The sequence below is a fragment of the Microcaecilia unicolor genome, chromosome 10 (genome assembly GCF_901765095.1).
Source record: "Microcaecilia unicolor chromosome 10, aMicUni1.1, whole genome shotgun sequence".
Classification (NCBI taxonomy): Eukaryota; Metazoa; Chordata; class Amphibia; order Gymnophiona; family Siphonopidae; genus Microcaecilia; species Microcaecilia unicolor.
In genome coordinates this window covers 48,693,730-48,707,592 of record NC_044040.1, presented here as the reverse complement: position 1 = coordinate 48,707,592, position 13,863 = coordinate 48,693,730, and the positions used below count along the sequence as shown (strand labels likewise).

The 13,863-nt window shown below is 45.5% G+C and overlaps 1 protein-coding gene across 1 annotated transcript in view; it reads right to left on the bottom strand.

The window, feature by feature from the left end:
• Positions 1-13,863, bottom strand: part of MOV10L1 (Mov10 like RISC complex RNA helicase 1) — a 229,722-nt gene that overhangs the window by 34,560 nt on the left and 181,299 nt on the right. The window contains exon 18 of the mRNA XM_030216802.1: positions 10,187-10,308. Coding sequence (XP_030072662.1) covers positions 10,187-10,308 — 122 coding nt within the window. The remainder of the gene's footprint in view (positions 1-10,186; positions 10,309-13,863) is intronic.

Below are 13,863 nucleotides of genomic sequence, written 5' to 3'. Positions count from 1 at the left end.
GCAGAGTTTATGTTTATGTAAAGTATGCTCTAAAAATAACAGACTAAGAGGCAGATGCACTAAAGCTAAATGAGCCTTTAATGACTCTCCAACGAGGAAAATTTGATCCGTTGCATGCATCAAAGGGCTTTTACCGAGGAAGCCAGCAGCTAACGAAAACGGAATGGAGATGAGCAATTAGTGTGAAAACCCCATTGAAACGACATGCACTAACCTTTTCCGATTGCCTTTACGCAGGAAAAAGGCAGGAAAACTAACGAGAGGTCTGGACCACTCGTTAGGACAGCTCTGTGCCAGGAAAAATCATTAAGAGAAAAAATAAACAAACTTTGAGCCAATCCCAGCGCATTAGCAGAGCTAAAAGCGCTGTGATTGGTCCAAAGGACGTCAGAAAAACATAAATAAATAAAAATAAAAAAAGGATCGGGAGGGGGCAAGGGCGCTCATCAGGAGCGTCCTGTACGGACGGCCATGCCCCCCCCCCCCCCGCTGCTCCCCACTTTCCGCCGCTCCCCCCACCCCGAAAAAGCAAAATTCAAGCAGCCCCTGCCCCCCTCCCTTCCTCACTACTCTCTCACCTCAGCTCCGCCTCCCGACATCCTCCGTCCTGTGCCCCGCCCCCTTTTGGGGTCGTCGCCGCCATTCCCCTCCTCCATCGGGCCCCCCTCCCTCTTACCGGGCCCGTGCAGCGCCTCTCTCCTCTGTCCGAAGGCGCTGCACGGGCAAGAAGAAAGCTGATGCCTGCCTTCGCCCAGCTTCGATGGCGCGTCTTTCTCCTGCTGGGCCCGCCCCTGTCTGACGTCAGACAGGGGCGGGCCCAGCAGGAGAAAGACGCGCCATCGAAGCTGGGCGAAGGCAGGCATCAGCTTTCTTCTTGCCCGTGCAGCGCCTTCGGACAGAGGAGAGAGGCGCTGCACGGGCCCGGTAAGAGGGAGGGGGGCCCGATGGAGGAGGGGAATGGCGGCGACGACCCCAAAAGGGGGCGGGGCACAGGACGGAGGATGTCGGGAGGCGGAGCTGAGGTGAGAGAGTAGTGAGGAAGGGAGGGGGGCAGGGGCTGCTTGAATTTTGCTTTTTCAGGGTGGGGGAGCGGCGGAAAGTGGGGAGCAGCGGGGGGGGGGGGGGGGCATGGCCGTCCGTACAGGACGCTCCTGATGAGCGCCCTTGCCCCCTCCCGACCCTTTTTTAAAATTTTTGTTTTGATTTGGGAGCCTTGTGCTTGTGATTTGACTGTGTTTTGACTGTTTGTGGCATGCGCAGAGCAGCTAACATAACGCTTGGCTGCTCTGCGCATGATTTGGGGGCCGATTAACGATGTGTATTGTGATTCTTTGATACATTGTACGTTTCAATACCGATCTCAGCATGTGTGACTTTTTTTTTTGGTGCATTTTTCGTTATTTTAAAATCGTTAGGGACTTTAACGATTTAGATTTTTTTACGTTTGGTTGCTGCATCTGCCTCTAAAAGCTCTGCCCTAGAGAGACACTATACAGGCACAGCTCACCAGTATTCCTATAAAAGAAAATGCTAACCAGCTAACCAACCAATCCTCCCTCCAAACTTAAGTCACCAAATGAGGGAATCTAGGGTTCTTTCCCACAGACATGCCCACTCAAGAAATCTTCCAGTGCTGCTGGCACCTCCACAGATGCCTAAATCAGTGGTTCCCAAACCTGGTCTTGGAGGCACCCCTGCCAGTCAGGTTTTCAGGATGTTCACAATGAATATTTATGAGAGAGATATGCATGCAGTAGAGGCAGAGCATACAAATCTCTCTCAAATCTCTGCTTGTTGACTTAAGACCTGATGACTCGTAACAGAAGGCAATAAGAGTTTGAAATCCAGGATGACAGGGTTCTCTTTGAAACTGTATCATAATTATGCTTAAAGCTTACCACAATATTGACTGGGTAAATGTAACATCAGGGCATGCTAGGGAGGTAAAATTCCTTGATGAAATCAAGGACTGCTTTATGGAGCAGCTGGTACAGAAGCCAACAAGAGGAGGAAACATTAATCCTTAGTGGAGCGCATGATCTGGTGCAGGGGGCAATGGTGCTGGGGCTGCTTGACAACAGTGATCATAATATGATCAGATTTGATATTGGCTTTGGAGTAAGTACACACAGGTAATCCAATATGTTAGCATTTAACTTTCAAAAAGGAGACTATGACAAAATGAGAAAACAGTGAAACTTAGAGGCAGCTGCAAAGGTCAAAAATGTACATCAGGCATTAATACTGTTCAAAAATACCATCCTGGAAGCCCAGGCCAAATAAATTCCATGTAGTAAAAAAAGAGGAAGAAAGACCAAATGACAAGCAGCATGGTTAAAAAGTGAGGTGAAGGAAGCTATTAAAGCTAAAAGAAAATACTTCAGAAAATGGAAGAAGGATCAGTCTGAAAATAATAAGAAACAGCATAAGGAATGGCAAGTCAAATGCAAAGTGCTGATAAGGAAAGGAAAGAGGGACTTTGAAAAAAAAAAAAAAAAAAAAAGATTGCGTTGGAGGCAAAAACAGTTAATTTTTTTAAAAAAGTGTATTAAAAGAAGGCAGCAAAAGAATCGGTTGGACTGCTCCACACATGATCAGACAGAGTATGTTCCTCATTGCCAGTCGGCCCCGACAATATGGCATCCGTTTCCACGCTTTTTTGCATCAAACTGCGAACAGGCTCTGCCAGAGAGCTCAAAGTTCCCAGCATATTCAGGTGTTGCGTGAAATCTGAAGACATGCTGCCGCCAACCATTTCCTCTGCCTCCCGAGGGATTCTCAGCTTCCACTCATTGCAATGCCCTAATGCTGACCAGCAGGACCACAGCAGGAACACCGCTTAACTGCCTCCTCGGGAGTCACCACTGATCCTGACTGTCACAAGCACCGAGTCAGGACCAAGTAGAACTTGCAGTCTTTCAAGTGGTTCCAAGTTAAAACTTTTGCTAGCTGCTTCTCCGAAGCTCACAGTCTCCACAAGTCTTACCCCAGAAGAGACAATCAGGACTAATACTCTGTCCCATGCTCTCTAGTAAACATCTTTCCTCCCCCCCGCCCCATTTTTTTTTCTTTAAGGTTGTTGTGCTCGAAAGGAGAGCTCCAAAGGAAACGGGAGAGGTGAAGGGAGGGAAAAAGTACATCTGCAGGGCACAAGAAACAGGAATCTGAAAACCTTCATATATGACTGTACACTCAAGCCACCTGCAAACCTCAACTGGGTTCCAGTTGATCAACCAGAGGCTGAAAGTGTGTCTATCCACCTGCTGGAGACAGAAAATAATGAGGAGCTGGACTGGATGCCAAGAGAGATATTTTCAGTTCTCTATCTCCACCTGTTGACTGATGAACACAGCTATCTCACAGGTTCTGGAAGAGTGGGAAGCTATGTAATTAAATACACTATTTGATCTTTCCAAGCATTGAGAACCTACTCCATCGGCTCCATCACCGTGTGATGTCATCTCTATTGTGTGGCTCAATGATCCATGCTGTCCACAGAGAAATAACACCCCCCCTGCCAGGACAATAGCAACAAAAAGAATCTTCTCTGGTCTCAACATCCAATCTGTAAAACTCGGTAAATAAATGAAAAAAAGACAAAGTGGCGAGCTCTACAAATCTCAACTGAAGAAACCATTCAAGCTTCTACATATGATGCTGCATAACCCTGGCCAAATGGGCGATAAGTTTGTGAGGTAGCTCTGAGAAAAAGACAAATAGTTTGATCTATGAAATTCATTTGTTACCTCCAGGTACTGCAAACATCTAAAATCTTAAACCTATCCTCCCCCCCCCCCCCCCCAATCATTCCACCAAAAAGAAAATAACTTCACCACCTGATTAACTTGGCAGGCAGGTACCACTTTTGGGAGACACTCTTGTGTCTGTTTAACTCAAAAAGGGACCTTGACAAGAAAGGGCTTGCAATTCCGAAATTATTCTGGCTGAAGAAACAGCAATTGGGAATGATGTTTTCAAAGAAATATCTTTCAAAGTTGCCTTTTTTAAAGGTACAAAAGGCATGGCTGTCCATCCTAGCACAACCAAATTTATATTCCAAGCTGGAACCACTTGATCCAACGGATTTAAGTGTGCAACACCATTAAGAAAACATATCTGGACGCAAGCTTACCAAAGTCCCTTCTAAGCAAGAACAGTAACATGCTAGTGCTGCCTCCTAAACTTTGAAGGAAACTAGAGAACTCTTTTTGGAGCCCGCCCTGCAAGAAAAACAAGCATCTTGGCACACCATGCTAAGTAGAACTCTTCCTGGTCTGTAAGAGCATAGCAATAACTATGTTTGCTTAACTTTTCTGTACTAGACATGCCCTCTCAAGAGCCAGCTGTAAGACAAAAGTGAAATGGGTCATCCATGATTACCAATTTCTGCCACAGAAAGCCTCTCTCTCTCAGAAGTCTCAGAGTCCTCCTCTATTTGAGTAGATCAAGAAGCGCAAGAATCACCAATCCTCAATGAGATGCTTGATCCAATAATGGCCAAGGTAGAAATATGCACAACACATCTGATGGAAGCCAGCTCTACAGCACAGCATCAACCCTGCTGTGGAATCCCCTAGCACTTTGTAATCATGGCAAAGGTCTGCTGGCAATACCAAGTCATCTAAGTCCAGAGCATGTCTGCTCTGAAAGTGCCACAGCCGTGACTTACGTCAGTTGGCAAGAAGGAATGAGGAGTTTTGCAGCGGTGACAGAGGCTACCTCACTATGTCTTGCCATTCACCAGAGTCTGGAAAGCACACAAATGTTTTCCCAATAGCCCAGGCCTCTAAATGACTGATCAACCAAAATGTTTTGGTCTTTGACCAACATCCCTGAACAACCTTTGAGCTCCTCAACCAAGTAGATTTCACATCTTTTGTGATCACCACCCAGTCGAGGGTCTCCAAAGCCACCCTCCCTAGGTAAAATTTTGAGAGGTCAACCACCATTTCAGACTGGCGTTGGCTTCCTTCAACCAAGGCAGGTAAATTTCATAAGACTGATGATGATGCAGCAACCATCATTTCAGGTGATTGCAAGAGCACATATGGTCCAGAGTTGCTGATACGATGCCTAGGACTCGTATATGATTGCATACTCATAGCATCTTCTGTGTCACAATTCTCTCAATCTGACCTTGGTGTCTCAAAATTCTTTGCTTGGGCAGCAACATCTTCCCCCGGCAGGTTTTAAAGAGAGCTTCCAAATATTCCATCCATTATGATGGTTCCAATTTGCTCGTCAAAGTTAATTATCCATCCCAGTGACTGGAACAACCTAACCACACAGGCTGTAACCTGCCAACTCTCTTTTGTCTTTGCTTTGATGAGCATTATCCAATCATCCAAATACGGGTGGAGCAGGAGAACTCTCTCTGTGCAATGCCACTGCCATTACCACCATGATTTTGAAAAAGATATGAATTGCTATAGCCGGCCCAAAAACGAGAACTTGAAACTAATGGTGGTGTCCCAGAACAAAAAATCATAGATGTAGACCCTAAACTGGAATATGCAAATACACCTCAGGTCTAGATCCATGAGTTACTCTCCTATATCCCCTGCTGCAATGACCGAATGTAAGGTTTCTATTTTGAAGGGAGTGATCATGTGCGCCCGGTTTACTTCTTTCAAATCAAGACTTGGATAGAAGAAGCCTTCCTTTTTCAGAACAAGAAAGTAAATGAAACTTCTAAGTGGGCACTCTCAATAAGGTGGACTTGACCACAACCTTTATGGCTGGAGCATGACAAGGAGAAACAATGTGTATGTCTGAGGTGGAGGAAAAATTCCATCCTGTAACCTTTTCTCATCCCCTCCAGAATCCACTGCTTGGAAGTGATTCAGGTCCACTGCTCAAAAGATGGATAGTTGATATCTTTTTCCGCTGAGGCACAGATCCCCTAGATTTCAATTTGGGCCTCTAGAAGTTCCCTCTAACTTCTAGCCCTAACAAGCTTTCTTGTAGTTCAAAGAAAAGCTTGATGACGTTCCATGGAGCTGCATATGCTAAAACAAATGAACTTTCTGGGCTGGCAATGCCTTACATCTCCTAATCTAGATCTGCCTTGTACCATCTAAGAACAACTTTGTGACTTGTCCTCTGAAAGCCTTTGTGGCATCACCTTCGAGGTCTTTCACTATCTTCTCCAAACAGTAGCTTCCCTTGCAAGGAAAGCCTGTTACGATGAGCTTTCAAGGCAGTTATCTGCCAACCAATTACAGAACCAGGGCAGCCTCCTGGTTGAAACAGACACTGACAAAGACCTGGCTAATGTCTGATGAGATCTTAAGGCTTCGGCCACATATGCTATGCCAGACCTCAGATGAGCCATTCATTTTAGGCTTTTCATCCTTCAACGTTTCTCCAGTGTGTTGAATCCCTCTCAAACGTGCACAGAATATAAGAACTACATACTGCTGCTTGAAGACTCATGGGTTGCCACCTGAAAAACCTGCTTACAACTCCACCTTACGATCCTATAAATCTTAGAACTGTACCACCTTCAGGTGGGATGGCAATCTTTTTGATGACTGGTGTCACCAAGGCATCCAGCTTTGATAAATTTAAACTTTTCTTTATGAAGAAAAGGGTACAACTTGCCCATGGCCTTTCCTATGCAAAGCCCACTCTCCAGAATATTCCTCTCTGACACACTGGGAAGGCCTTGGTGGGTTTACAGATACCCTCCAGAATTAGGGTCTCCAGAAGATCCAGGTCCCTGGGTAGAAGGTTCTGTAATTGTCATTGCCTCTAGTGCTTGCAAAGTCATCCCTAGAAGCTCTTCTCTCTAGAGGTGATTTATGACCCAAATCTCCCAAAGGGATTAGTCAGAAATCTTCTACCCAAGGCACTAGGTTGAACTCCTCTGGTCCAAATTCACATCCCTGGTTGTAAACTGTGTCTCACAGAACTCCAGAACCCCTAATTGTGGCCTTGTAGTTTGAGTAGGACCCACTGCCCTAAGCCTCTAAGTCCAGAAAATACAGGTAGCCCTTATGACAGCCTCATACAGAGAACCTTAAGTAAAAGTAGAATAAATTCAGGGGAAAAAATCCCTTATTACATATTGGGCAGGCTTCAGCTTCCGGAACCTGAGCCCCTTTTCACTCTGGCTACTTAGGTAGGGAAAAGGCCTCATCGAGAACTAAGACAACAGAACAGTACCTAAATGGCACCTCCTCCATGCCCAGAGGTAAAATGGCCACTCTTTTCCATTTTTGGAGACACTATCAAGCCCTTCTTTCATAAGGTAGCAGGAACCAATTGCCTACCTGATTCTGCCCTTCCAAACTTTTTAATTTTCCTTCAAATGCCGCAGCGTTGAGAAAGTAAGAATGGGCACCCAGAAAATTTTTGTTTCTTGTGTCATATATGGGAATTTTCATTTTATTCATTTTTGTTTGTGTCATATATGGGAATTTTCATTTTATTCACTTTTGTTTGACCATTTTGTTGTTTTGTCAGTTTATGATAATAGCGTGCACTCTTTGGAAATACTATGCACTATGTGGAAAGAGGGTGCACTGTATTCCCGAGTTTTTACACATCTGTGGCAGTTCCTCTATCGGAAAAGAACATGCACTACTTCAACATAATATGCACTATTAGCAAATGAAAAAAAAAAGACACAAAATATTAATTTTCATTTGGTAATAATGCAGAAATGTTAACGACATTTCCTATGTCATTCCAAAAAGCCCATCTCTATGAGGAAGGGTGTTCCAGGCAGTTCCCAGCAGCAAGCATCGCATCGTTTGGAGCTGCAGCACTGGTTCCCACACCAAGAGCATTTTTTTTACTGCCTGTCAGGGCCTCCATGACAGCCGGCCCGAATTCATTGCTCTGTGGCTCTGCTGCCACAGCACTGGCCATCAGTGTCTGCTGAGCCTAAACATCAGCATAGCTTCTAACCTGATTGACCCTGAAGGTAGGAACATCACACTGCTCTTCAACCACCACTGTTCAGCAATATCACTGTGCTGACTGCAACCCACTCCCTCCTCAGAGTCAGCCTTCAATTACTGCACTCCAGCAAGCCAACTCACCCCTGCACAATGGCTGAAGCACAACTCCGGCTGAGGTCTTGGGGGAGAGTTTGGGAAGATGAATGGTACTGAACTGGAACTCCCTCCTGCTACTGCTGTTCCCCTATAGCCTGAAGTTTTGCTTACTTTTTTTTCCCTCTTCTCCCCAAATTTTTGATGAAGCCGAGGAGCTGGCCCAATCAAATCCATCGCAGAATAGGCACAAGGTAGTTTGAGAAGGAAAAGGGGAGAGAGTCCTGGAATCTTTTAGGTACCCCTTGAGGTGTGGAGTTTGTATCTTTGGATTCCTCTCCTACCTGCTTAGCTCAACTGGGTGGCCATTTATTCAACTAGGCCCTACATTTACCTCACCAGTCCACAATAGCGCAGGATACCCTTCACCATCTGCTGGAGATAAAAAAAAAATACTGGTGAACTATTACCTACAAGAAACTTCTTATAGGGCAGAGCTCATAGCTCTTCAGTTTGTCAATCTGCTGGCTGATGAACACTACCCACATTTTCTTGACCCATTTGGTGGATGAAAGAAAAGTCCCTATTTCTTGAAATTTACAGTATAACAGTGACAAATAATAGCTCAAAAACAAAACATATGGGGGTAGGGGAAAGGTCTATGTTAACATAGCAGGTTCAGCTGCAAGGAATGAAGCCTCTTGGAGTCAAATGAAGCAGCTGTCCATAGGTGAGTTAAGGAGGACATGTGCAGGAAGAGGTTCAGTTTAAGAAGTGGTCTCAAAAGGGTAGATTTTCAGATTGGATTTGAATCTGGTATGTAACATAGTAAATGACAGCAGATAAAGACCTGCATGGTCCATCCAGTTTGCCCAACGGTCACATTCATTATCAAAGTATTATTGAACTAACAATCCAACAGTATTACAACATTCTACTTGCTATGTTCCACTACATGATGTCTTTCCCTTCCCCACAAATACACAATACCCACATTCATATGATACGAATGTGGTACAAAATACATATATTTGCTCCTAATCCATCCTTGCCATTTTCAGGCCTCAGACTTAAAAAAAAAAAAGTCTGCCTTGCACTGGCCCTACTCCTCAGCCATTGAAACCCACTCCAGCTCATCCTGATCTGTTTTGCCATATACAGGACACAGACTGTAGAAGTCTGTCAAGCATTAGTTTCATTTCCCATTAAGCACCACTCTTGCGTATTGTAAATGAACTTATAGCTGTTGGTGTGCTAAGTTTTATTTTGATATTGTCCTTTCAATTTAGGGATCCTGTGCGTCTAATCCCACGTATTTCTGAAATTTGTCACTGTTTTAGTTTCCACCACATCCACCGGGAGGGCATTCCAGGCATACACCACTCTCTCCATGAAAAATATAAAAGAGTATAACATGTCTGGGAATGGCACTTGGTGCAAGAAACTGGAAGGCACAGGCTAAGACAGTATAGAAAATTTTAAATAAACTACAAACTATAGAGAAGAAGGACATCACTGATAAGAGCAGCTTGCCTACTGAGCAAATGAGTTTAACCAGTATGTTTTTTTTTTTTGCTTTTCCTTACTTTCTTTAAAACCAATCTGCTTCCAGCTTTCTATGTAAAAGAACCAACCCTGCAGCACTCCAGAGTTTTTCACTCCATAAGCTCTTGGGGTGCAGGGGGGAAATGTGTCCCCAAAACATCTCTCAGTAACACTTGGTGAACAGAGGAGAGAATATACACATTAAAGTTAATTTGGGGGGGGGGGGGGGGGGCAGGGGGCATATCTACCCCTTATAATCTCTATGGGCCTAAGCTGGTGGATAATGGTCATGTTGTGGCAAGGAAATAAAACACAAGAAAGATATTTAGCATTCGGCTGAGAAGAAATAATCAATGAATAAAAGATGCACAGCTGCTGTGCTAGTCTAACTGCAGGTATATATGGCACAGCACGGCACTTGCTTCAACTGTTAATTTGTGCTTATTGTATGTAGAATTTTACAGCAATAATATACTTCAAAAATTAAGCTTCACTGTCGTTCTGACATTCAAACAAATGAATTACCAAAATATTGGCGGAAACGTAGTCCATCAGTCTGCAAAATGCACATAGTGCAAATCTTTCCACTACTGTTGTATTAGACTTCTGACATCCATTCAACTTGCTCATGAAAACATTACCTCAGCCCTATCTGGTAAAACATCCCTGCACTACTGCAGGTGCAAGTAATGATCCGGAATCGAGATGCCTTCCAAATGTCCTCACCGCCTCTACAGTACGGCTTCACAGCATCATGGATGGTCTGCAGAAACAAAAAAAAAAAAAAAAAAGAGGCCAAATGAGGAGGCACCATCAAACATTAGCTGTTGCACTGAGAAAGGCTACTGTGATAGGTAAGCCCAAGTCCATAAATACATATTACTGCTTGAAATATCTATAGGTCGCATTAGTACAGAATTGTGGATTATCTTTTTAAGCATTTGCTGATGCTGTCTAGCTGTTGTTGCCAATGGCTGATGATAGGGAGGAGATGCAGGGGATGTTAGTGGATTGCATGGAGAAGGTGGGAATGTGGTTCAGGGATAGTGGTATGGTTTGGAATGTTGCAAAATCTGTAGCTTTCTGCTTTGAAGATGCTACATGGGCCCAGATGCACTAAACTTAATGAGCCCTTAACGAGTCATTAACGAGCAAGTAGTAAACCCTGGCATGCACTAAACACTTTTTTCCAATGACGGTAGCAGCTAACGAAAACGGAATGCAGATGAGCAAATCGTGCAATGAGATGCACTAACCTTTTACGATTGCCTTAACGCTGGAAAATCTAACGAGAGGTCTGTACCTCTTGTTAGGGCTGCGCAGGATTGGAAAAATTATTAAAATTAAAAACAAATCGGGGGGCAAAAACGGCCAAGTGCTCGTCATGGACGGCCATTATGGCTGTTCTACACCCGAAAAACCGCCCAAGCACTTGTCACTTTATTGATAAACAAGCCGTTTAGCCCATTAAAATGGGCAGCATTTTTTATTTGTGAAATGTAATTCCTTATTGTTGTAATATTTTGTCTGTGTGTGAGAGAGAGAGACAGTGAAAGTGAGAGTGTATGACCATCTCCTCCTGGCTCTCTTCTCTCCAGGTCCCTTCCCCTCCATGGGCACCATTTCTCCCCTTCCCGATCAGTCGCCTCCTGTTTTCTCCTCTTTTCCCTTTACTTCCCCTCCATTGGCACCAGCTATCCCCTGCCCTCCATGACCACAGTCTCCCTTGTTTTTTTCATCCCCTATTCCCAGCATCTGTCCCTTTCAAACATCTCTCTCTCTCTGCCCTCCTTCTACCAGTAATTTTCCTGCTCTCCTGAATCCCTTACCCCCTCCCCGTGGTCCCCTTTCTCTCTCTCTGTTAACTCCTGAACCCTCACTCCTCCCCCCCAGTCCACGTTCTCTCTCTCTTCTTATACCTGCTCCTCTCAGCTCTCCGACTTCATCTTTAGTGCTGCAGGCAGAAATCGGAGCGCTGACAGGAGCAAGTATAAGGAGAGAGAACTACTGCTGCTGCCTACAGCCTCTCCGGGCACGCTGCAGTCTGCGCACACCTTATTACTCCTCTGCTTCCACTTTGACATGGGTTTCCCCTCGGCAGCCCCCCGCCTCCGGATGAGGGGAGGGGAAACAGCAGGAGCCGGGTTAAGAAGCGCTCTCGGCTCTCGCAGCTCGTCGGGGTAGCTCCTGTAAACGACAGACGGCGCGGGAGTGATCTGTGACATGCCGCGCAAGAGCGGCACAGCTGCGCTGTTCTGCGCACGCGTGGCACGTCGGTCACTCTTCATTTATGTAGCAAGATGTTCAATAAAGACTTCATACAACTTAAAAAAGTGGAAAAAAAAACAAAGTGCTCGTCTTTTTTTTTTTTTCTAACAAAACTATTAGTGGGATTTGAACTGGCCACCTCTGGATTACAAAGACCGGTGCTCTAACCACAACTCTACTTACTTGGATGTCTCTTCCTTACTTTCAGGTCTCTCAGCTGAGTGAAGCACGGCCAAAAAGGACGTTTTTATTATTGGGGGGGGGGGGGGGGAGGCCGCCCAAAATGGACATTTTTTTTTGAAGCAAAGCTTTATTTAAAAAAAAAAATCAAACAGGCTCCGATGCTGCAGGCTCTTTTTTGGATATCATTCAACCCCGGAATAATAAAAACGTCCTTTTTGGCCGTGCTTCACTCAGCTGAGAGACCTAGAAGTCTCTGTGCCAATCACAGCATGTTTAGCTCAGCGACAACCAACCATATATTCTATGACAGCGTGTGGAAGCCAGAAATAACTGTCGACCTTGAGGCCCAGGCTGTGCCTGGACTTCTCCTCCTTCAGTGTCAGGAAATAAGAGTACCTGTCTAGACCGTGCTCTCTATTTGGCACAGAACTACCACTCTTACCCCACAGTTGTTGACTCAGCATAGATTCTGCTGTAGCTGAATTACAGAGAAATGTTTCAAAGGTGTCTGATATGGATTCTCCTGAATTCCAGGGCATAGTGGTCTTAAAACACTTTCCTAAATACAGAAGTTGGAAGTGATCCTGGTCTATGCTGGATAAAACCAACTGAGTCAACCCCATACCAGTGGCACATTAGAATGGACCTTGATCTTCACTGAGAGGTTTGGGCTTTGTGATGGGAACCGTTCCTCCTCTTCTCTCCAAAGTCTTAGTGTTTTCTGCAACTAGTTCATCTACTCTCCTGTCACTCCCCCATGGGGATACTGCCTTTCGTGAAAGGAACTCAGTTAAGGAAGCTACAGCAGACAGTAGTATACTTTATGTATCATTAAAGCGAATGCTACATACCTGTAGAAGGTATTCTCCGAGGACAGCAGGCTGATTGTTCTCACTGATGGGTGACGTCCACGGCAGCCCCTCCAATCGGAACACTTTCTAGCAAAGTCCTTTGCTAGTCCTCGTGCGCCGATGCGCACCGCGCATGCGCGGCCGTCTTCCCGCCCGAACCGGCTCGTGCCGGCCAGTCTCATATGTAGCAAGACAAAGAGAAGGGAAGACACAACTCCAAAAGGGGAGGCGGGCGGGTTTGTGAGAACAATCAGCCTGCTGTCCTCGGAGAATACCTTCTACAGGTATGTAGCATTCGCTTTCTCCGAGGACAAGCAGGCTGCTTGTTCTCACTGATGGGGTATCCCTAGCCCCCAGGCTCACTCAAAACAACCACCATGGTCAATTGGGCCTCGCAACGGCGAGGACATAACTGAGATTGACCTAAAAAATTTACCAACTAACTGAGAGTGCAGCCTGGAACAGAACAAACATGGGCCTAGGGGGGTGGTTGGATTCTAAACCCCGAACAGATTCTGAAGCACTGACTGCCCGAACCGACTGTCGCGTCGGGTATCCTGCTGCAGGCAGTAATGAGATGTGAATGTGTGGACAGATGATCACGTCGCAACTTTGCAAATCTCTTCAATAGAGCCAGCCCAGCCTGGGCGTAAGTGAAGGAAATGCAATCTGCTAGCCAATTGGATATGGTGCGTTTTCCCACAGCCACTCCCCTCCTGTTGGGATCAAAAGAAACAAACAATTGGGCGGACTGTCTGTTGGGCTGTGTCCGCTCCAGATAGAAGGCCAATGCTCTCTTGCAGTCCAATGTGTGCAGCTGACGCTCAGCAGGGCAGGAATGAGGATGGGGAAAGAATGTTGGCAAGACAATTGACTGGTTCAGATGGAACTCCGACACAACCTTTGGCAAGAACTTAGGGTGAGTGCGGAGGACTACTCTGTTATGATGAAATTTGGTGTAAGGGGCCTGGGCTACCAGGGCCTGAAGCTCACTGACTCTACGAGCTGAAGTAACT